The 23,124-nt window shown below is 52.3% G+C and overlaps 1 protein-coding gene across 5 annotated transcripts in view; it reads right to left on the bottom strand.

Annotated features, from left to right (window-relative positions):
• LOC121444622 (putative sodium-coupled neutral amino acid transporter 10) overlaps positions 1–23,124 on the bottom strand; it is a 55,139-nt gene that overhangs the window by 28,536 nt on the left and 3,479 nt on the right. For 4 of the 5 annotated variants that reach the window (XM_041646505.1, XM_041646504.1, XM_041646503.1 and 1 more), the window contains exons 2-10: positions 22,915–23,032; positions 15,583–15,628; positions 14,675–14,768; positions 12,932–13,075; positions 11,722–11,846; positions 8,739–8,841; positions 5,863–6,045; positions 1,567–1,678; positions 642–748 (exon numbers count right to left, since the gene is read on the bottom strand). In XM_041646505.1, the coding sequence (XP_041502439.1) occupies positions 642–748; positions 1,567–1,678; positions 5,863–6,045; positions 8,739–8,841; positions 11,722–11,846; positions 12,932–13,075; positions 14,675–14,768; positions 15,583–15,628; positions 22,915–23,032 (1,032 nt within the window). Of the gene's footprint in view, positions 1–641; positions 749–1,566; positions 1,679–5,862; positions 6,046–8,738; positions 8,842–11,721; positions 11,847–12,931; positions 13,076–14,674; positions 14,769–15,582; positions 15,629–22,914; positions 23,033–23,124 lie in introns of those variants that run through there. The other variant, XM_041646507.1, reaches the window with a different exon arrangement.

Here is a 23,124-nt window from a genome sequence, read left to right on the forward strand (position 1 = left end):
CTCATTTCTGGAATACTTTCTATAAACGCAGTCCCGTGTATGGAAACACCTGTGCACTGTAACAGCAAAGGGCTGGACGGCTGCGTGGGAGACCAGGCTATGGAATTTCCCTATAGGAGCTCCTGGGCATCAGCTACAATAGAAGGCAGCACGGATGCTCACACCTGCGGTTGAGCAGCAACCGGCTATGGGTGCTGAGCGAAGACAGCAGGAAGCTGTATTACTAAAAACAAACCAAACCCAAACAAAAACGCTGTCATCCTAGGACCGTCACCAATCTAGCAGTGGTGCTCGCTGTGGGAGACGGTCTGGGGGCGGCCGATAGTCACAGCATGAACACACGTTAGTGTCCAGTGATAGGTAAGGAAGAGTAATCGTCCCCTCTGGGGAAAGCCCTGATACACACGGGGCACAGACTGAGCCACCTGTCTGGCCCATTTCCCGCATCTCCTTGACCAAGTATCTTTTGGTAATAAAACACTGAAAATGAGGGGAGGAACCTGCCTAAAGATCCCAGGTGGTGACTGTATTCAAAGGACCTCTCCCTGACTAGACTGACGGCCAGGGGCCAGGCCGTGTGGCCAACATTCACCTGCATCCAAGGCACAGGTGCACAGAGCTGAGGGGAGGGACACACTCACCTGGGCTGAGGGGGCATTCTTGTGGGCTTTCTTATAGATCAGAGCTGGGCAGATGAAGCAGATGAGACTCCCCATGGTTGCCCCTGTGAAGCCAAGGATGGTTTCCACTGCAAATGAACAGACAGCAAGGTGTGACTGGGAGATAGTGCTCACCGGGCATACGGGTGGACAGGACCACTGTGAAGGCTGCCTGAGAGCCCGTGAGCAGACATCCACGGTACCCATGGGGTCCACTACCACCTCTCACTGGGCATACAGGTAGACAGGACCACTGTGAAGGCTGCCAGAGAGCTCGTGAGCAGACATCCACTGTACCCATGGGGTCCACTACCACCTCCATGTTTCTCCCCCTCCTCATACACTAAGATTTGTCAGAGCAGAGCAGAGCAGTCTGGGAAATTCTGACAGCCCATCTTTAAACGGTCAAGAACAAACTGGGCAATGATGCAGAGGCAGGCAGATCTCCGAGTTCGAGGCCAGCCTGGTCTACATAGTGAGTTCTAGGATAGCCAGGGTTACACAGAGAAACCCTGACTCAAAAAAAAAAAAAAAAGTAAATAAGTAGACAGACAGATAAACAAATAAATAAAAGGCCAAGCACAGGGCGTTTCCAACCAAAATCAGAAGCTGGCTCCACACGGCCTTACACTCTGTCTTCGCTCAGCAGGAACCTAGCGCCTTACCCTAAGATGTGCGACAAAGGGCACGATGTGCTGGCTAAAGCCATTGCTCCTGTGTTTGGTGACAGAGGAATGGGTAGGACCTTGAATTTCTAGGCAGTTTTTAGCACACCAGAGAAAATGGCATAGACTTTGTGGAGTAATCTTAGCTAAATGCTAAGCATAGGCTAGGGACATCCCTGGGCTCCCCACGCAACAAGAAGAATGAGGGAAACCAAAGGCGGACAAGAGGCTGCAGGGCTTACCATTGGGGATCAGGATCCCACCGACCATGGTTCCAAACACCACCGAGAGGGTGAGGACTTTAAACCGGAGTGGGGGCATGTAGCCCCCTGCAGCAAAGGTTCCATCTTTCTGCTACATGAAAGAAAGCAAAAACAACCAGTTTGGAAAGGACCACACAGGGCTCTACCGAGCAAGCCTATCTCCGCTTGAGTCCAGTGGGAGCTACCTGACAGGTGAGTATTCCAGCACAATCAGATCTGGTTGAGCAGCTTTAGTGGAGGGAGCCTGCAGACTGCCAAGAAGCCATAAGCTTTGCTCCAGGCATGGGCAGTACATCTCACAACTTTGGTTTGAAATGTTAGTATTACGCTCTTCATTTTCATATTTTCTCTTAGTGCAAAGACATACAAACTGGACAGCAGAGTAAACTCCAGAGGGACAGTCCTGCGGAGTGAGTCAGCCTATCACCAGCATGCAGCTTCCAAGTCCGTGTTGAAGCCCTACATACACACATGCGACATACCTGCACTCACGCACACATGCGCGCTTACCTATTATCACCATTCCCAACAGATCCACGCTGGGCACTTAACAATTCTGAAGTTCAGGAAGGAGGAGGGAAGTGGAGAAGGATTTGCTGGGGCCCAGCCCAGTTCCCCACCACACCTAGTGTGCAGGACGTCATCTCAGGTGTAGCAGCACAAGAAGAGGTAATGGCCTCAGACTCCCACACAGCCTGGCTGAGACCCTGGCTCTGCCAGCACCGGCTGTGTGCTGTTCCCTCTCTGACAACAGACGTATCTCCCCATCGAGCCGCTAAACCTCATGTGAACACACACACAGGAAGGGATGACCATAATGATCTTTCTTGGGCTAGGAAAAATGAGCCTTCCAGGACTAGAATTCCAAAGCAGTCTATTTTCATAACAGACAATGATGCAGGATGAACCTCAGTGGCTGGATCCTTCGTTAAATAGGGATGAGCTTATCCATAGCCCAGGAATCCCAGTCATAGCACTGGAAGGTGACGAAGAAATTCTCTAAGGGAGGAAGAGAGAACCTGTGTGCAGACAGGCAGAAACACCATCAGCAGGAGAGCATCTAAAGATGGGAAGAACAACAGATAGAGATGCTGTGGTTTCCATGAACACACAACAGGTAGAGATGCTGTGGTTTCCATGGACACACATACAGGCCCCCAGTACAGCTACGGACAACAAAGGGAAAGGAGAATGACACTGTAAACAGACACAGATACGGGGAAGTGTACACATGCACATGAAGGAGAAGCTGGGGAGTAAACGCTTTTTCTTTTTTCTTTTTCTCCTCTCTCTCTCTCTTTGTGGTTTTTCTGAGACAGGGTTTCTCTGTATATTCCTAGCTGTCCTGGAACTCACTCTATAAACCAGGCTGACCTTGAACTCTCAGAGATCCTCTAACTCCTAAGGGCTAGGACTAAAGGCCTGAGTCACTACAACACATCAAGAAAGTGGTGAACTTTCTTAACACTTCCCTTTGTTCCATTACTGATCTTTAGCACTTGGGAAACAGAGGCAGGCAAGTCTCTGTGAGTTCAAGATCAGTTTGGTCTAGTTAGTGAAGGTGAGACCAGCTAAGGTTACACAGTAAGACACTGTCTCAAAAACACAACAACAACAAAACCTTTGCAGAAGCCCAGTGGTGGTGGCGCAGGCCTTAATCCCAGCACTCGGGAGGCAGAGGCAGGTGAATCTCTGTAAGTTCGAGGCCAGCCTGGACTACAAGAGCTAGTTACAGGACAAGCTCCAAAGCTACAGAGAAACCCTGTCTCAGAGGGCGGAGGGGACACTTTGCAGAAGAGAGGGACATTATGCAAAAAGCACTAACAGTGCTTCAATCTGCAGCATACGCACACACCACGCTCACATGAAGCATTGAGGGGTGTTTGTGTACCCCACAAGTGGCAGTGGTACAGCATGAACCAGGACAGAGAAGGGTGAGCCTTTGCCCCTTCTGGTAGTTTGAATGTAACTGGCCCCCAAAAGCTCACAGGGAGGTATGACTTTGTTAGAGTAGGTGTGGCCTAGTTGGAAGCAGTGTGTCACTGGGGGGGGGGGGGGGTGGGCTTTGTTATTTCCTATGTTCAAGATGTTGTCCGGTGTCTCAGACCACTTCCTATTGCATTCTGATTAAGATGTAGCCAGCACCGTGTCTGCCTGGTTACTGCCATGTTCCGCACCATGATGATAATGGACTGAACCTTTGGAACCACAAGTCACCACCTCAATTAAATGTTTTCCTTTATGAGAGTCGGTGTGACCGGGCAGTGGTGGCGCACACCTTTAATGCAAGCACCCAGGAGGCAGAGGCAGGCAGATCTCTGTGAGTTTGAGGCCAGCCTAGTCTACAAAGTGAGTTCCAGGATAGCCAAGACTGTTTCACAGAGAAACCTTGTCGCAAAAAACCACAAGAAAAAAGAAAAAAAAGTTGCCGTGGTCATGGAGTCTTTTGACAGCAATAGAAACCCTACAACACCCCTCAAGGGGCAAATCCATCCTCCTTTGCACGGCATCCAGGTACATAAACACTGGCAGACGCAGACAAGAGACCGCCTGTGAGAGGCACTCTGCCCGTCACCAGCAGTGGATCTGTAGGAAGGGGGCGCAAACAACAGCGCTGCCATGGCTGGAGCAGACTGGGAGCACTGTGCCAGCTGTACCACTCTTTCCGCTGGACTCTACTCTCTGGGACCAACACTGCGCCCCTGACCACTCTTTCTACTGGACTCTACTCTCTGGGACCAACACTGCGCCCCTGACCACTCTTTCTGCTGGACTCTACTCTCTGGGACCAACACTGTGTCCCTGACCCTAAGTGTTTGAGGGACCTTGTATTTGTGGCCACGAGGAGTCCTGGCTGATCAGACAAGCCAGGTACTAAGATGTCACACACTGGAATAAAAGACGTCATCATAGGAAGCAGGCCAGCCAGTGAGGCTACTTTACTGGATTCAGGAAAGGGGGCCCTGTGAACAGAGGTGAAAAGCTGAGATGGGCAACAGCAAGCAAGGACCAGAGCCTCTCAATTTCAATCCCTGTAATCTGAAAGCTCTTTGTGGGGGCTGGAGAGATGGCTCAGTGGCTAAGAGCACTGGCTGCTCTTCCAGAGGACCTGGGTTCAATTCCCAGCACCCACAGGACAGACAGCTCATCGCTGTCTATAACTCCAGTTACAGGACATTTTGTATCTTCACACAAACACACAAAAAAAGAAATTATTTTTAAAAGTTTCCTGTGAAGGGCACACACACACACATACACACGTGTGTGTGCACACACACACTGTACAGGGCCTCTACCAACACGCCGCACAGAAGTCACTACAAAGTACAGACACAGCACAAGCCCATCCCATGACACCAGTTGTCATCAACGTCAGCCAAGGGATTTGTGACCCTGCTACGTCCTCCCCAGGACTATTCTACAACGGTCCTCATGTCTCAGGGTCTCCCTGACTTGAGGTTGCTAGGCCAGAGATGAATTGAGCTGCCTACATAGGCGGCATGGCCCAAAGGGCACTCCTCTGTGCTCCTTTTACCAAGGCTAATCAAGCCATGCCTAGTCAGGGAATACACACAGCTCAAGAGCAGTGAGTGTGTTTGAGCACAGACAAGACCTTAGGCTCAATCCTTAGCAACAAGGAAGAAAAGGAAAGAAAGGAAGGAAGGACGGTCTCTACTGAAAGCTTCCTGCTGGGGTCGGCAAGAAAGGCCCAGCAGGTAAGAGCACTTGGTACCAAGCCTGACAGCCTGAGTTTGGTGATGGGAAAGAACTGGATCCCGCCAGTTCCCTCTGACCTCCATTCAGACACCAAGGATTGTAAGCCCCACTACCACACTAAATAAAGAAAAAATTTAAATTACAAACAAACAAAAACCCCCGGGGCGTGGAGGACACACCTGTGATCCTAGCACTCAGAAGGTGGTGCTAGGAGAGAGAGGAGAACCCTGAGCTCAAGGCCAGCCTGGAAAACTAGCAGACTCCCCTCATAACCCGAGACCTCATTTCACTTCATTGGTCAGCAAGACGGCCCAGCAGGTAAGAGCACTTGCCACACAAACCAGACTCTGGGTTCAACCTCTAGCCCCACAACAGGAGAGAATCAACTTCTAAACGATGTTCTCTCTCTCTCTCTCTCTCTCTCACACACACACACACACACACACATACACACACACACACACACACACACTAATAAAAGTTTACTGATAACTAGAAAAAGCTCCACCTGCCACTGTCATAAAAACAGAGTTAGCCCAAGGGAATGAAAGCTCATACCTGCTGCTCAAACAGAAGTGTGTTCAAGGCCTGCCTGCATGGCAGGATCATCATGGGGAAGCCCACGGCCACGGACATCATGAAGCCCACTCGGATCATCTCTGTCACCAGGTTGGAGGGGAAGTGGATCAGCACGTTGCCTGCAGTGGCATCGGTGAAGCTGACGTAACCAAAAAACCCCACCTGTCAGAGGACGAGAAAGAGCAATGTGGCTAGCTCAGTCTGCCAGAACGCCACCAGCCACTCTGCTGCCTGCCTGTCTGATTATCTGTCTGCCTTTGTCCCAGATCGGCCTCAGAGGACCTCCCCAAGGAAGTTGGCACAAGATCCACCTGCCTGGGGACAAAAGCCCTGCTCAGCTCCCCAGTCATGAAATTCTTGACAGCCAGAGGTGAACTGTTGAAGTGTAACGTCAACACAACCATAAATGAGGCAAAAATGGAGCTGCCTATATGGAAAGGAAGGTTCTAAAACGCCTCCAAGCCCTTCAGGAGCTGCCTTTTCTTCTTTTTTAAAGATTTAGTTATTCATTATGTATACAGTGTTCTTCTTGAACGTAACCCTGCACGCCAGAAGGGGGAACCAGATTCATTACAGGTGGTTGTGAGCCACCAGGTGGTTGCTGGGAATTAATCTCAGGACACTTGGAAGAGCAGTCAGTGCTCTTAACCTCTGAACCGCCTCTCCAGCTCCCCCCCCCCCTTGTTTTTCTTTTTCTTTTTGGTTTTCCAAGGTACAGTTTCTCTGTGTGGTCCTGGTTGTCCTGGAACTCACTCTGTAGACCAATCTAGCCTCAAACTTATGGAGATCAGCCTGTCTCTGCCTCCCATGTGCTGGGATTAAAAGTTGTGTATCACCGGAACCTAGCTCAGAAGAGCCTCTCTCTCTCTCTCTCTCTCTCTCTCTCTCTCTCTGTCTGTCTCTCTCTCTCGATTTTTTCATGACAGGGTTTCTCTGTGGCTTTGGAGCCTGTCCTGGAACGTGATCTGTAGACCAGGCTGGTGGCAAACTCACAGAGATCCTCCTGCCTCTGCCTTCCAAGTGCTGGACTTAAAGGCGTGCGCCACCATCAGCTAGCAGAAGAGCCATTCTTAATCTGATTTCAAATCCAATCAGGAGTTGGATATAGGGCACAGGCCTGTGATCCCAGGTTTCGGGAGGCAGAGACAGGAGGTTAGAGAGAGATCCACGCCAAGCTGGGCCACACAGTGTGACCCTGCCTCAGTCAAACAGCTGTGGAGTGAAGAGGACAGAAGATGCCCCGCCTCCCACAGCTGGATGATGCTCCAACACCACAGCAAAGGAAGGGACTGAGCCACAGCACTGACACCCTCATTTCAGACAGCATCTTCCCTCCGCAGCTCTGGGGGTCAAAGCCAGGGAGGCAGGGACACTAGGCAAGTCCTCTCCCCACTAGGCTGCACACCTGGCCCTGTGGAAGGCAGACTAGTGTAATCCCAGCTCTTGGGAGGACGAGACAGGAGGATCATGAGTTCAAGACCTAAGCTACATACTACGAGAATCTGTCTCAGATAAATAAATACAGAATGAGAGGGAGAGAGAAAGAAAACAGTTTATTAATAAGAGCCAGGCAGTGGTGGTGCAGGCTTTTAATCCCAGTGCTTGGGAGGCAGAGGCAGGCGGATCTGAGCTGAATGCAAGACTGACCTACAGAGCGGGTCAGGACAACCAGGCTTACGCAGAGAAAGCCTGTCTTGGGGATGGCGGGGGTGAGATGTTTATAATGTTTGTGAACTGGGATATTCTCTCACACTGGTATCTCATGTACCCTAATTTCTTTTTACTGGAATGTTCCTCGGTAGAGAATTAAGAATGGACATGGAGGCCTGACTAACATGCCGGAGCTCTTCAGACTAGATAATGTCAACACGACTGGGCATGGTGGTGCTCACCTATGATCCTAGCACTGAGGATGCAAAAGCAGTAGGAGCACCCCAAGTTTGAGACCAGTCTCATATGCATAGCAAGTTCAGGCCAGCAGGAATACAAAGTAAGACCCAGTCTTAAGAACCAGAAAAAGATGCAGCGTGGTCCAGGGCAGAAGCCACTCATGGGTGCCCAGGCCAGAAGGCCAGGGCCGGAGGATCTGAGCTGCTCTGGGTCTGGGTCTGCATCTGCAGACACTGGCATGGAAAAGGTGAGAGAGAACGGTATGTCTGCAACCCGGAGAGACGGACAGTGGAGGACAGATGGACAGTGGAGGACGGATGGACAATGGAGGACGGAGGAACAGTGGAGGACACATAAACAGTAGAGGATAGATGGACAGTGGAGGACACGTGGACAGTGGAGGACAGAGGGACAGTGGAGCACACATAAACAGTAGAGGATAGATGGACAGCGGAGGACAGAGCGACAGTGGAGGACAGAGGGACAGTGAAGGACACGTGGACAGTGGAGGACACATGGACAGTGGAGGACACGTGGACAATGGAGGACACGTGGACAGTGGAGGACACGTGGACAGTGGAGGACACGTGGACAGTGGAGGACGGATGGACAGTGGAGGACGGATGGACAGTGGAGGACACGTGGACAATGGAGGACACATGGACAGTGGAGGACAGAGGGACAGTGAAGGACACATGGACAGTGGAGGACACATGGACAGTGGAGGACGGATGGACAGTGGAGGACACATGGACAGTGGAGGACGGATGGACAGTGGAGGACACATGGACAGTGGAGGACACGTGGACAGTGGAGGACACGTGGACAGTGGAGGACGGATGGACAGTGGAGGACACGTGGACAGTGGAGGACACGTGGACAGTGGAGGTAATATGAGGTCTTACATGCAAGAGGCAGTGTGCTGTGCTAATGCACATCAAGGAGAAATGTGGAACAGCTCCTACCATGACATAGAAGGCGGTGACCACGTTGAGGGAGGAGGCAAATATGGAACTCATGGTCTTCACCGATGGTTCATCCAGGCTGTCATAGGTAGGCAGGACCTGGCTGTGTAAAGACAAGCGAGTTACACAGACTCCAGACAAGCAGGTTCCAGAGCCTCACCCCCTCCTAGCAACTCCTAGGCACTCTACAACAATCCAGGCAACAAGCCCCTGGCACTTCCTTGCCAAAACATTCTCCACAGACCATGGTGCCACAGGCAGCAGTCGGGTGACACTATGGAGGGTGGCATCGTGGTAAAACCCCAAACCTACACCCTGGAAGGCTCCACACTGACACCTGTACAGCTAGCCTTTAATCCCAGCACTCGGGAGGCAGAGGCAGGGGGATCTCTGAGAGTTCGAGGCCAACCTGGTCTACAGGGTGAGTTCCAGGACAGTCAAGGCTGCACAGAGAAGCACCACCTCCACCCCCACAAAAACAGAAAGCAGATCTGTAAGCAGCAAACAGGAAGCCACTGCAGTACCTCTGCCAAGGGATGGGAAAGTTAAAGAAACACAAATCTGCTGGCCACGGCCACCTCGGCTGTGAACAGACACAAATCTGCTAGCCGCGGCCACCTCGGCCCCGTGAGCAGACACAAAGATGGGCAGGACGAGGAGACAACCTATGCACATTGCCTGACTCACAGCCTCTCATCAGGGTGACGAGAAAACTGGCTTCTGTCCTAGGTCTGGTGCCAGGAGTGTGCTTCTGCTGGACAGGTGGGAGGGACCCACATCACTGGCAGGACAGGGATAACCTCATGAAGGTTCTCACTCTGAAAACAGCATGTCTGAGGACTTGGAACCAAAAAAAAAAAAAAAAACACTGAGGAGCATATAAGCATATACAGAACCGGGGCACCTGCAAGGTGTGGGGAGCCAAGGTCGGAGAGGGGACCTAAGAGGAGAAGCAGGAGCTGCGTTTGAGATGTCTTTACACAGCCAGGTCCTGCCTACCATAAAGAATTAAGTTAGAACAGGAGGAAAACCTGGTAGCCACCCTCATGCACTTCCCAGGTGGCTATAACTTTCCGGGACAAGATCAAAGGCACTAAGGAAGTCGGACTAGGAACAACCAGGCAAATGGGTCTGCGCATGTGTGCAACCAGACATCTGCATGCTGGAAACCAGCAACCAATAACAGATCGGCACAAAGATCAGTGGAGCCATGCCCAAAAATGTCTTCAAAAAGTCCAAGAAAAACAAAGAGACAAACTAGCTTGATCAAAAAGCAAGCAAGAATAAGTGGGAGGACAAGGCTGCAATCCTGTCTACCCCAGGCTTCCAAGTCAACCTCAGCACAAGAGGCCACCAGAGTCGTCAGCTAGGAGGAAACGAGGCAGCCGCACTCCACACAGCTTCAGGGACAGTGAAGGGAAGCTAGCATGAGCCCTGTCTCAGCTCGGAGGCCAGCAACAGCTCCTCTGGCTGACCCGGACACACGTGCACACACACAGATGCATGTGTGCATACACACAGACACACATGCACACACAGGCCAGGGCACTGCGGTGCTGGGACACGGTGGATGTGCCTCACACAGAGAGAAAGCTGACCCATAGGCTTCCACTGGGTCCCAGCTGCCCTCCCACCTCACGCCCCTCTACAGAGAGCAGCTTCTGTGGCACCACACAACTCTTGAGGTGCCCTCACTACTCCTAGGCTGCAAGTGAGATCTCTGGGTGCGCTCTCTTCTACAGAGACTTTCTGCGTCCTATGTGGACACTTCTCCAGACACATGATCAAGGTTCTGAGTAACACAAGATTCACTGACCACCAAGAAAGATCAAAGGGTCAGATGATGACAGCAAGAACTATACCAGGCAGAAGGCAAGGGAGCCACTGGCTGCCATCCCAGGAGGGACAGGCCTACTGGGGAAGAACTCTTGTCACCTCACCTAGCAAACACTCCAGGGCTTATAGCCTGGGAACAGCAGGTGACCAGCGCAGAAGAGAGCACACTTACGAGCCCAGGCCTTCGTGGAAGGAAGACGGACCCTGCACTTAGACAGTGGAGGGCGTCCACCCTCCAGGAACCCGTCATTTGCACTGAGAACCAACCCCACAGATGTGCGCGGCCTGCTAGGAGGCCACCGCCAAAGAAGCCCAACCGCAGGCTTGTTTTCTGAAAAGCAAGCACGCAGGCAGAAGGGACAAGTGGTAACTAGGTACGCTGCACAAGAATGTAACTTCTGTCACCGACGATAATGGGGACATTACACAGCGAGGCTGGAGCTCGTCTGGCGGAGGCAGAGCTGCCAAGAGGGAGCCGGTGAGTGGGAATGACGATTTGGAACTCGCATGTGGGTGTAAACACAGCAGTGTGAGCAAATTTTCTGTCACACTAGTTTACGATTGGCACAAGACATGCTCACTGACACCACAGGAGGGGGGGCTTCTCTGCCAGCCCCCCAGCACACATGCCGATGGTCTTTTCCCACTGATGTCACATTTACACGTACTGTTCCCACCCGGGCACGCGTCACAAACTCCTGCCACCCTGACGGGGAAGGTAGCGCGGCTGCGACGGTGGAGCAGCCCGTTCTGTGCTCACAGAGCTCCACATGCCAGCGCCCGCCTGCACACACAGCCTCAGCCATCCGAGCAGCAGCCTGAAGTCAATGTTTGTGGAAGAAGAACAGCTAAATTCTGGCAAAACCCTTGGGACTCTGCACAATCAGATGGCTGGGTTGCTGCTGCACCCCATAGCCAGCTCTCCTCTCGTGGGAGCTAGGAAACTAGGTGCCCTCGCCAGCTAGTCCAGCAGAGTTCACTTCCAAGAGAGCACAAACTCTCCTTCAGCCTAGAGGAAACGAAACAGGCCACTAGAAAAAGTCATCATTCCTCAGTGGTCAGGAGTAAGCAACCCAAGAAACAAGCAAAACAGGGCTCTCTACCCCTCCACACCCTCATACCCACCCCTCCACTCAGTGGCACTTACGACTGACAGGCAAAGGACATGCCGAAGATAGGGACGCAGCGGAAAATGCCCTCCCAGCGGATGTAGCTGACCCGCTGCAGCCACTGCCCACTGAAGAGGCCATGCTTGAGGGAAGACAGCACAATCTAGACCAAGGAGAAACAAGGGCATAGGGTCAGTAGTCAGTGTGTAGCTCTGCCCACTAGACAGACAGCATGCCTCAGAGGAGGCAGGAGACACGCAGCTCCTCTCTACATCAGAGATGGCTTATTCTGTAAGCTGAGCTGTGTGGAAGGGCAGGGACACCCCTCGTCTGATTCTCTGGACCCTGGCTCATACTCAGTCCATACCTCAAGCTGAGCACTGCTGAGGGGTGAACCCGGCTGCAGGGCTTTCTCTGCACTTGGTGGAGCTCCTCCTGTCAGGTCTCTCAGTGGAGACAGAAGCAAAACCTCACTCACCATCCCAGCCCTGATGTCTCTCTCAAATTACAGAATGCAGACCTCTTCATAGGGCATGTCCTCCCTCTTCTCACCCTGACCCAGGCAGACACAGTCATCTTCTAGGAGGTCAGCCACTGAGGATGTGGCTACCTGAGTAAGGAGTTAACTGTCACTGGGCGGGTCCTCAGAGTGCTGAGGGGCACTGGCAGGCCACGGCTGCAATGAGAAATCTACAGCCTCAATTAGTACAGACCTCCTGCAAGGACACATGACCCTGCTCTCAGGAGGGGCGGCTTCTCCCCTGGCCAGTGAAAAGGAGTCCTGCGGGTTCAGCGAGAACGGGCAGCCATGGGTGAGGACCCTCTCGGAGGTCCCCACACGTCATCTTCCACGCTGTCCTCCACAAAGCTTTTAGGAAAATGACAACTGGCACCAAAAATGACAAATGCCACCATGGCGGCATCATACATCTGGTTACATGTTCCACATGAAAGATCTTCCCATAAAACACATAGCTGCTACACTTGCATTTTCCAGAGCCTTGATAGAGAGATGTGGTCTCAGAGCCCCTGGTCCTGCTGTTCAACTGCCCTGCTTCAGATGCTCACTATCGGATACACATACGGCCTCCGTGACATGACAGTAACTCACCATCTTGTAAGACTCGGAGTCCCCCCTCCCATCCCCCATAGGTAGCTGATAGCTGCCCCAGACTCAGGCATGAACGCTTAAGGTTACAGGAAGGGCTAAGCCACTAACACCCCCTTAGCAGTGTGTGTGGCGCTCACCACAAACATGAAGATGGTGTAGAAGAGGAGCGCCATGGCGCTGAAGGACTGGATAGAGGCCATCACGTTCCTCTGCAGGCTGAGCGGGAGCACGATGCACAGGGACACTGTGAAGAGCAGGAACACGCGGAAGCTGTTGGTCACCTGGAAGGGAACCAGCAGAGTCCTCTGGGTCTGCGGCCTGAGCTTACTCGCTACCAAGGCTCAGCTTGCCAGTGGCGCCAGGACAGGAGCCGCTGCAGGCCGAAGAGCACCTTGAGGCCTTACACAGAAGGTGGCGGGGTCAAGCCTGGCATGTCACTCTGAAAGCTCCCCTCCCAGCAGCTGTGCCATGTGGACCTAAGTGCTAACCACCTCTGGCTCCGGTGTGGATCAGCCAAGCTCCACAATGAGACTCCCCTGTTACACAAGAGCGGGCAGGAACCATCCTGCTCTGGGCATTCCCTGCACAGCTAGTGCCCAGGGTTGGGGGAAGGAACCACCACTTCTCCACATAACTCAGAGCCAACTCTGCTGCAGAAGGAAATTGTGATCCAGAAAACTCATCGCAAAACCCCAGACAGCATCTGCCAGCAAGCAAAGGTCTGGGGATATCTACCATCTAAGTCAGCTGCAGCCAGCACTCTGACTTCCGGGACGGGATCCTTCTGCACAGCTGACAGCACAGGTGCAGGTGAAGAACTCTGCCAAACCCTTGAAGCATCCACTCTCCAGCTACAAATGCCTGCGTATCCAAAACAACCCCACGGCTGAGCGTGGGAGCAAAAGGCAGACAGGCTCTGTGCATGCCGGCTCTCTGCGCAGGAGGCTTGCAAGGCTGCAGAGGGCAATACTGTCCGTCCTGTAAGTCTCTCAGATGCCTGGCCCCAGCACAGGTCAGGAGGTTTTGAGAAAGGACCCAAGCATCTGTGTGATGGTCTGCTCCGTAGCTCCGCTGGACCCACAGGAAGAGTGGGGGGATGGAAAGCAAACTGGGCAGATACCTTCAGAACACAGACCAGGGCTAGGCTCACAGAACACTCACTGAAAACTTCTCCAGCACCGTGTAAATCCAACACATTGCATTCCAGAGCAGGGCCTCCCCTCAGCTGTCATCTTTACAAACTAAATCCATCTCTACCATCGTCATATCTGGTAAACAGGTGTGAAGGACTCTCACAGGAGAGACCCTCCAGGGCCATGTGCACCCTCCCTAGGCACTCACTGGCCACAGCTGTTGCCCAGTAGGGGAGGAAGACCATGTGGGGCAGAGTTCACAGGTGGGGTCCACCAGGGACAGGGAACGGCAGGTTTGGAGAATGCACAGAGCTACGTCATAGGCCCGGATTGGCAGTGTCTTCACGCCTTCCTCAGCAGGGTGGTGACTCAGCTCCCTGACTCAGCGTACTGTCAACGGCCAAGCACAGCAGCCACATGAGCACCTGGCCTGTTTTGCCATTTGATGGGCAGCAGTGGAAGGCTGAGGCCCCTGGGCTGCACAGCGGTGTGACCTGTCATGCCTCTCTCCTCCTTCCCGCCCTTCACACTACAGGCTGTCTCACAGCCTGCTTTCCCTCTCCTGGAGCCTCTCAGACACTACCCCAGTAAAGTCTCTGAAATCCAGGCCAGGAACCTGAGTAACAGTTGGCAGGCATGGGAAGCTTCTCTGGGCCACGTACACTGGTCTCAGCTGGTTTCAGAAGAGGAGACACTGGGCGGCAACCACAAGCATTTAAACAGACCAGACAGCTAACAGTGCCTTACCCGTAATCCAATCAGTGGAGCAAAGAAGTTGGAGCCCAAGTCACCAATCACGACGTAGAAGGTAATGCAGGTCCCCAGCATCAGCCCAATCATGCTGCAAAGACAGAAACCAGGCTTTGAGATCGACTTGAAAGAAAGCGCTGCTTGGTGATGAGAACACAGCACCTTTGCAAGACGCACGACCCAGGCGCAGCCAGCCTGGCACCTGGGGCAGAGCTGTGCCGACATGGCACTGCCAGAAAACTGGCTGAGTAAGAGGCAGTTTTATATGTCCACACGCACAGGGCTGGCTGTTTGGGGCTCTCTCCATTGCACTGGGGGTGACTACTGAGTCACCCTCAACTATTCTCTGCGGGGTACCCTATTTTCCTTCCACAGGAGCTTCAGAAAGTCTTCCAGGTGCAACAAAAACTCACAGTGATATCAGACAAGTTAAAGGAATAATCAGCTGCTTCCAAAAAATATTTTCTTCTGTTTTTACAATTCCCTGATTTAGAAGCCTAAAAGTGTAATTCCCCGACAATTTTTTCAACTCATAAAATTTTACTCTCAATGAAAACAATGTGACATTTCAGTTTAGTGCCTCCCTTGTGCAGGAGAGTTGGGGACACAGTTTAAAGAACAGCACTGAGATTAGCTATACCAGGAGAAACGTTTCGCTATGCTCGCCAAGTTTCCCATTCTCACGTACTAAGTCTCAGCAAGACTTAACTACGGCTTTCAGCTTTGACAGCTATCATTTCGGGGTACAGTGAAGGGATTCCAGCTATTCTCTAAGTAACTCTTCAGGAGCATGGCAGAAGTGGTGAGTCAAGCCACAAGGGGAAGCAGCCGCTCGCTTCCCAACAGCTCCAGCCCCTCCACTGCTGCAGGAAGAGGGGTGGGACCCCACACGGCTCACTGCTTACCTGGTCTCCACCAGCATCTTCCCGGCCTTGCCGTAGGCATGGAACGCTGGGAAAGAAAAGAGAAGAAAGCTCAATCCACAGTGAGAAAGACTGGTAAAAAAGCTGCCGAGGAAAGCTGTGGATGAAGTTTGACAAGCATCGTACGCTAGAAGTTTCGTGGATAAGGAAATACATTAAAACTCTAGTCCCTAGACTTTTTTAGGACTGCCAACCTCAAATAAAACAACGTGAACCATAACAAAGCAAAGGAAGCATGGGCAGGGGTTTTCGCCATTGTTTCACGTGAGATTTTAAGAGGAGGAGAGGAACCCAGGACCCTTAAGTAGTGCGTTCTGCCCACGGCGGCTGGAGTAGCCTGCTTGGAGCAGTGCCAATACAGCCCCATTTAAAGGCAGGAAGGGAGACCATAAGAGGGGCCCAGGAGGTTCAACCCTGCTCTAGAACTGGTACTTGTGCCCTGCATCACAGGGATACTGCCAAGGGCTTCGTATTTGTCCTCTGGTTATGATTCACAGAAAATGGAGCCTTTGCAAGCATGATGCTCCGGGAGGAAGGAACAGGAGCTCTGAGACTCGCCAGCGCCCAGGCCAGCCAGTAAAAGGACGCTGATCATGGCCAACATGCATGGCACAGCAGTGTCCTGCCAGGAGAAGGGGCTCTGTCTTTCACTCCTGACCCAAAACTGTTTCCAGCAGATGAGAAATTAAAAGCTGACTCAACAAGGTCCTTCATAGGACCTTAGCAGATATCCGGTCACCCAGTGCTTTCCCCATAGTCCAGCCAGATGAGGGCAAAGGGAAGTTCTGTTCTTCTGGGAGCAGCCAAAGGCAGCGCATGTGACAGGATGGCCTCAACCTTGTCACAGCCCCAGCTTCCTGCCCGTTTCCTCCCTCACTCTGGGCCAGCAGCCCTCTGAGGCTGAGGAGCAGGAAACACACATCCACTGGGTATGAATGAACCAAACAAAATCCGTGCTACTTTTAACTGAGGAGGAGGCAGAGTTGGCAGAAGCCAGACAGTTGGCACCAGCCTCAGCCTGGCCTGGGAACAACAAAGACTTCGGCCTCCAGGGGTCACTCTGGCCTTTCCCAGACTCAGTTGGGAAAGAACCTAGCATACCCATCAAACCCAGTTCAGAAAGTTACCCAAGGTCTAGACCAAGAATTTCAAAAAACTAAACTCCAGAGGCGATGATATTCACAGCTGCCTGTCATGTCACCAAAGGACACCCTCCAAGCCCTGGGCCAGAACACTCAGCATAGGACACAGTCATTCCAACGGCCACTCTCAAGCCTTCAAATACAGAACAGCCTGCCCTAGAAAATTCCAAAACACACATGCTTCCCGTCATCAGCTAGCCAAAAGACCAGCGGGAGCTAGCACTCTCTTCTCCCAGACCACTCTCAACAGGGCCCAGCCCAAGACCAGGCTTTCTGCCCACCATGCCTGTCCCTAACTTCCCTAAGAAACAGGGCCACAGGGGGCTGGAGAGATGGCTAAGCGGTTAAGAGCACTGACTGCTCTTCCAGAGGACCCGGGTTCGATTCCCAGCACCCACATGGCAGCTCACAACTGTCTGAAAATGCAGTTCCATGAGATCTGACACCTTCACGCCAACAAACATAATAAAGTTAAGTAAATAAATAAAAAAAAAGTTAAAAAAAAAAAAAAGGCCGGGCGGTGGTGGCGCACGCCTTTAATCCCAGCACTCGGGAGGCAGAGGCAGGCGGATCTCTGTGAGTTCGAGGGCAGCCTGGTCTACAAGAGCTAGTTCCAGGACAGGAACCAAAAGCTACGGAGAAACCCTGTCTCGAAAAATCAAAAAAAAAAAAAAAAAGAAACAGGGCCACAGGACACCAGGCAGAACTGATTCTTCCTCCACCTGCCCACAATATCCAGCAACAGCAAAGTGAGAAAGAGGTGCTATTCAAGATGGGACACAGAAGAGGCAGGAAAGAGGCTGCTGTTCATGACTAGGGCAATGCAAGGCAGGGAAGGCTGGCCAGTGACTTTAACTAAGCCACTCCTGGCACAGTGTAGGAGGAACAGCCTTGAAGAAGGATCCCCACTGTAGTATGGGCACGGGGCCAGCAGAACTGGGCAGGTGCACAGTAAACATCTTCAGCTCCAGGAGGCTAGGGCAGCATAAAAAACCAGGTGTCAGAGAGCTCCACTTGGCAGTCTTGCTCACCAGCCCAAAGGGCAGGAACATAGGCCACGGCACTCAAGAACGTGCAAGAGACACTGACCCAGCATGCCCTTGCAGGTACCACTCTAGGCCCACGAAGACTGAGAGGCACACTGACCAGGAGTCATGGAGACACAGCTCCAGCAACATCCACAACTGACGTGGAAAACTCCAGACGCCAGGGGACTGGCACACAGTTTCCACTGCTAGAGAGGTGGCGTCCCCCGCCAGAGCACACACTCCCAGGGCGGGGTCTAAAGCTCGAGTGTCCCAGGAGTCCCTGGTGTGTCTGTGTTAGTTTCCATCATGGTTGGGTTTTTTTTTTTTTGTCAACTTGACACAACAACATCTAGGAGAAGGACTCTCAGTCGAGAAAATGCCTCCATCAGATTTCCCGCAGTAAGTCTGAGGGCATTTTTCTTAGTCAACGATTGATGTGGGAGGACCCAGCTCACTGTGGGTGGTGACACACCGGACACGCGGTCCTGAACTGTATAAGAAAGCAGACTCAGCAAGCCAGTAAGGAGCACCCACCATGGTCTCTGCTTCAGTCCCTGCCCAGACTTCCCTCAGTGATAGAGACAACCTGAGAGTTGTAAAATAAAACAAGCCCACGGGGCGGGCAGTGGCGCACACCTTTCATCCCAGCACTCAGAAGGCATAGACGGGTGGATCTCTGTGAGTTCGAGTCCAGCCTGGTTTATAGAGCAAGTTCCAGGACAGGTTCCAAAGTTACAGAGAAACCCTGTCTCGGAAAACCAGAAAGATAAAATAAACCATTTCCTCGCCAAGCTGATTTGGCCAAGGTGCTTTATCATGCACTAGCAACCCTAATACACCTTCTGAAATGAGATGAACTCAAAAGGCCATGTGGACCGTGACAGGCTGGGCACAGAAGCCACCCGACAATCGCAACAGCAAGAACAAACTGGTGCCCAAATCACCAACAACCCCCACTGTGCTGTGGCTCTCCACCCTGTAGACATCATTCTCCAGGGCTGGAGGGGAAGGTGTCTGTCAGATAAGAGCGGCCACTGCCACAGCTGGTGACACCTAAGACTTAAATGCAAAGGAGCCCATGTGAGAGAAAGGTCCCCAGACTCCCCTGCAGCACAAATGGTTAACAGGCTCCTGCTGAAGACACGCCCACTACCCTGGACATTCTTCACCTTCATCCATGGCCTCCACATGAGGACACAGGCCATCTGCACACCTCATCTACAGAGCCTCAGTCTGTGACCCGAACCAGGGTCCTCTCATGCATCCAGATAGAGGCCATCTGTCGGGTCTGCTATACCTTGAGGGAATGAGGGCCTCACTGTCCGAGCACCCTGACGGGTTATGGCATAAGCACACAGGGACTCCTGGCCCACCAAGAGGACAAAGGACAAGGGAGAGAGCTCCACACTGCTGGTAGGGCTGGCCATGGCAGGAGGAGGCACAGGAGACCCTCCTCCCTGCTGCTCTGGCCCCCACACACCTAGTCACACCACCTCATAGACAAAGGTAAACAGTGCTGAGCCGACAGCCCTGAAGACTGTCTGGGGACCTAGACACTGGGACCAGGGAGACCAGGATTCCAAGGAATTGTCTAGGGGTTCAGAGAGCTCTGAGGGCCCAGAGAACTATCTGGGGTCCTGGGAGACTGAGGGCCCAGGAAAGAGACTGAAAGTCTAAGAGACTCACATGGAGCCCACACAACTAAGCCACGTTGTCCAAGATCTGGGCAGTGGTGGTGCACACCTTTAATCCCAGCACTCAGGAGGCAGAAGCAGGCAGATTTCTGAGTTCAAGGCCGGCCTAGTCTACAGAGTGAGTTCTAAAATAGCCAGGGCTACACAGAGAAACTGTGTCTCAAATGAACAGAAAAAAAGGAAGAAAAAGTTGTTTCCAGTAAGTTACCACACAGTCAATCAAAGCCCGAGCCCTAGGAAGCCAGCGTTTAGGTGTCCATTTGACAATTTTCCCTCCATCTCCCACATCTAGACAAACCAGTTTGAGCCCTCAGGGACTTTCGAAGAATGACTGGCTGGCCGGCCAAATGTAAGAAGCCATGGCTTCCCCAGCCCAGGGCCTCACGTCTTCTTTGAGGACACAGGAGCTGGAACCCCAGCTACAAAACATGGACAGAGATCTCAGAGGGAAAGGAACACACACTGCAACATGGCTCCCTACCACTAAGGGCATGCCCATCCATCTCACCCCTGCATCCTGGTAGGCAGAACTGGCTGCCTCAGTGGGGATCAAGTTCCACTGACAAACCTCACTTCCTCAAGTGACAGGAAAAGAGAAAACCACTGTCAACTCAATAGAGAAGGAACTCATCCCTTGGGTTCTGAGGCCAGGAGTGGACATCAGGGTACTGGTGCCACTGCAAAGCATGCTGGGAAGAAAAAAGCGGCCACACTGCAGAAGCCCATCTGTGCACCTCCAGAAGAGGACAGGTGGAGGTGTGGCACCTCCCGCCTCTCTCTGCACTTCCAATTCGGTTCTCAAGAACAACTTCATCTCATTCACTCCAAACCCTGCACCGTTTTCCTCACTGGACAGCGAGTGCGAGGGTCAGAGGCCAGGTAAGAACAGCGGTCCAGAGGCTGGCTGGGGGCCAGGAACATCCCCAGGAGGCCGGGAATTTCCTTCCCACTGTCCCCCACGAGGCCAAGTTCCAACAGCAGAAGAGTGGCCCTCTGAACCCCAGGTCAAGGAATCTCAGAATGAGCTAGACAGCAAGAAAGTCCAAACCAGGTAGGCAGAAAGAAGCAAAGGCCCCCTCAGTGCCCTTGAACCCACACTACCCAGAGAAAAGCGGGGTGCAGCATTTAGTCCTGTGGGTGAAACTGCTCGAACTGAAAAGATCTAGACGGACAGAACGCAAGCACCAGTCCTGGGGGAAAAGCCTACCCCTCGGGCAGATGGGCACCGAGCCCCAGCCACAGCTGACTGAAGGGCGTCCACCGTGGGCACCTGGTCCCAGTCACAGCTGACTGAAGGGCGTCCACCGTGGGCACCTGGTCCCAGTCACAGCTGACTGAAGGGCGTCCACCGTGGGCACCTGGTCCCTGCCACAGCTGACTGAAGGGCGTCCACCGTGGGCACCTGGTCCCTGCCACAGGGACTGAAGGGCGTCCACCGTGGGCACCTGGTCCCAGCCACAGCTGACTGAAGGGCGTCCACCGTGGGCACCTGGTCCCTGCCACAGGGACTGAAGGGCGTCCACCGTGGGCACCTGGCCCCAGCCACAGCTGACTGAAGGGCGTCCACCGTGGGCACCTGGTCCCAGCCACAGCTGACTGAAGGGCGTCCACCGTGGGCACCTGGCCCCAGCCACAGCTGACTGAAGGGCGTCCACCGTGGGCACCGAGCCCCAGCCACAGCTGACTGAAGGGCGTCCACCGTGGAGTTCTAGGAGTTGGAGGTGTTCCTTTCAGCAACCCCAAGGAAGGGTTCAGGGTACTGGGAGCCAGAGGCAGCAGAAGGCTATGGGACAGTGAGTCTACCGGACCTGGAGGGCAAGTATTGCATCTGTTTGTGCAAAAGAGGCAGGAGTGCAAGGGCGAGAAAGAGGCCTGTTGCTTGTACCCTTCGCCTCGGTTCACTTCTGAGACACGATTTCTCTGTGAAGCCCTGGCTGTCCTGAAATTCACTCTGTAGACCAGGCTGGCCCCAAACTCAGAGATCCACCTGTCTCTGCCTCCTAAGTACTAGGATTTAAGTTGTGACGGCCAGGGTTTTTTTGTTTTTTTAAATTTTTGAACAGTGTTATTATTATAAGTTTTAAAAAATTATTTTATTCAATACTTAAACAGCAAAGGCAGGGAGGGGGAGGAGAGAGAGTAGCAGAGAAAAATATATATAGCTCAATAAAAACGGCCTGGCAGTAGTGGCACACGCCTTTAAGCCCCGGACTCAGGAGGCAGAGGCAGGCGGATCTCTGTGACTTTGAGGCCAGCCTGGTCTACAGAGCGAGTTCCAGGACTGGCTCCATAGCTACTGGGAAACCTGTCTTAAAAAACCAAATCAAAACAATGGATAAGGTCCATAGTTCAAAATAAAACAAAAAACAATTAAAAAAAAAAGAAAATACAAGGAAAGGAAAAAAAAATAAGTGGCTTTAATTTTCTTTCATTCATATGAAAAAGCAAGTAGGTCTCTGTGAGTTCTAGGCCAGCCTGATCTACACAGCAAGTTTCAGGACAGCCAGGACTGTTACACAGAGAAACCCTCTCTAGTTGTAGTCATTATGGTGTGTGTATATGTATGTCTGTATTTGGGCCATGCTGGACGCGAAAGTCAGAGGACACCTGTGGAGCTGGTGCTCACCTCCTACCGCTATCACCTGAATGTGGTTCCAGGAATTGAACTCAGGCTGCCAGGCTTGTGCAGCAACTGACGTACCATCTCACCAGTCCTGATTTCGTTTCACAGAGCCCAAGCTGGCCTCAAACAGGCTGTGAAGCCAAGCATAGGATGGCCTAGAACGGCTCATCTTCCTGCCTTTCCCTACCAAGTGCTAGGATTATCAGACAGGCACCATCATACCCACTATGCATTAAAATTAAAAAAAAAAAAAACCCAGAGTGTGGTGGCGCACAACTTTAATCCCAGCACTTGGGAGACGAAGCCAGGAGGATCTCTATGAGTTCAAGGCTAGCCTGGTCTACAGAGCAAGTTCTAGGTCTCGTAAAAACAAAACAAAACAAAAAACTCCTTAGAGGAAATAGAAGGGCCGGGCAGTGGTGACACACGCCTTTAATCTCAGCACTCAGGAGGCAGAGGCAAGTGGATCTCTGTGAGTTCAAGGCCAGCCTGGTCTATAAGAGCTAGTTCCAGGACAGGCTCCAAAGCTATACAGAAACCTGTCTTGAAAAAAAAGAAAAGAAAAAAGAAAAAAAGAAGAAGAAACTCGGGAGGCAGAGGCAGGCGGATCTCTGTGAGTTCAAGGCCAGCCTGGTCTACAAGAGCTAGTGCCAGGACAGGCTCCAAAGCTACAGAGAAACCCTGTCTCGAAAAACTAAAAAAAAAAGAAAAAGAAAAGAAGAAGAAGAAATAGAAGAACAATAACTAAACCAGAGGAATAAGATTTCCCCTAGACTCCCCAAGCAAGAATAATCGCCTTCGCCAGCACGCTGAAAGTCGGGCCTTACCCAGGCCAGCATAGGTTCTCCTCTTGCTCAGGCTGGCCGACTTCACCAAGAACATGCATGACTGGTGTGTCATCCAGGAGCAGAAGACCAAGAGCAGGGCCCCCAGGACGATGCCACACTGTAGGGTGGAGAGAAAAAGACACATTTGCAAAATCAGACCTTCTTCAAGTCTCCAGTTCATACATCCGTAGCAGTTGGTGCTCATGCAGG

Source organism: Microtus oregoni, unplaced genomic scaffold (assembly GCF_018167655.1).
Source record: "Microtus oregoni isolate MIOR12 unplaced genomic scaffold, Mior012 000134F_ref0000037, whole genome shotgun sequence".
In the NCBI taxonomy this organism is placed as follows: Eukaryota; Metazoa; Chordata; class Mammalia; order Rodentia; family Cricetidae; genus Microtus; species Microtus oregoni.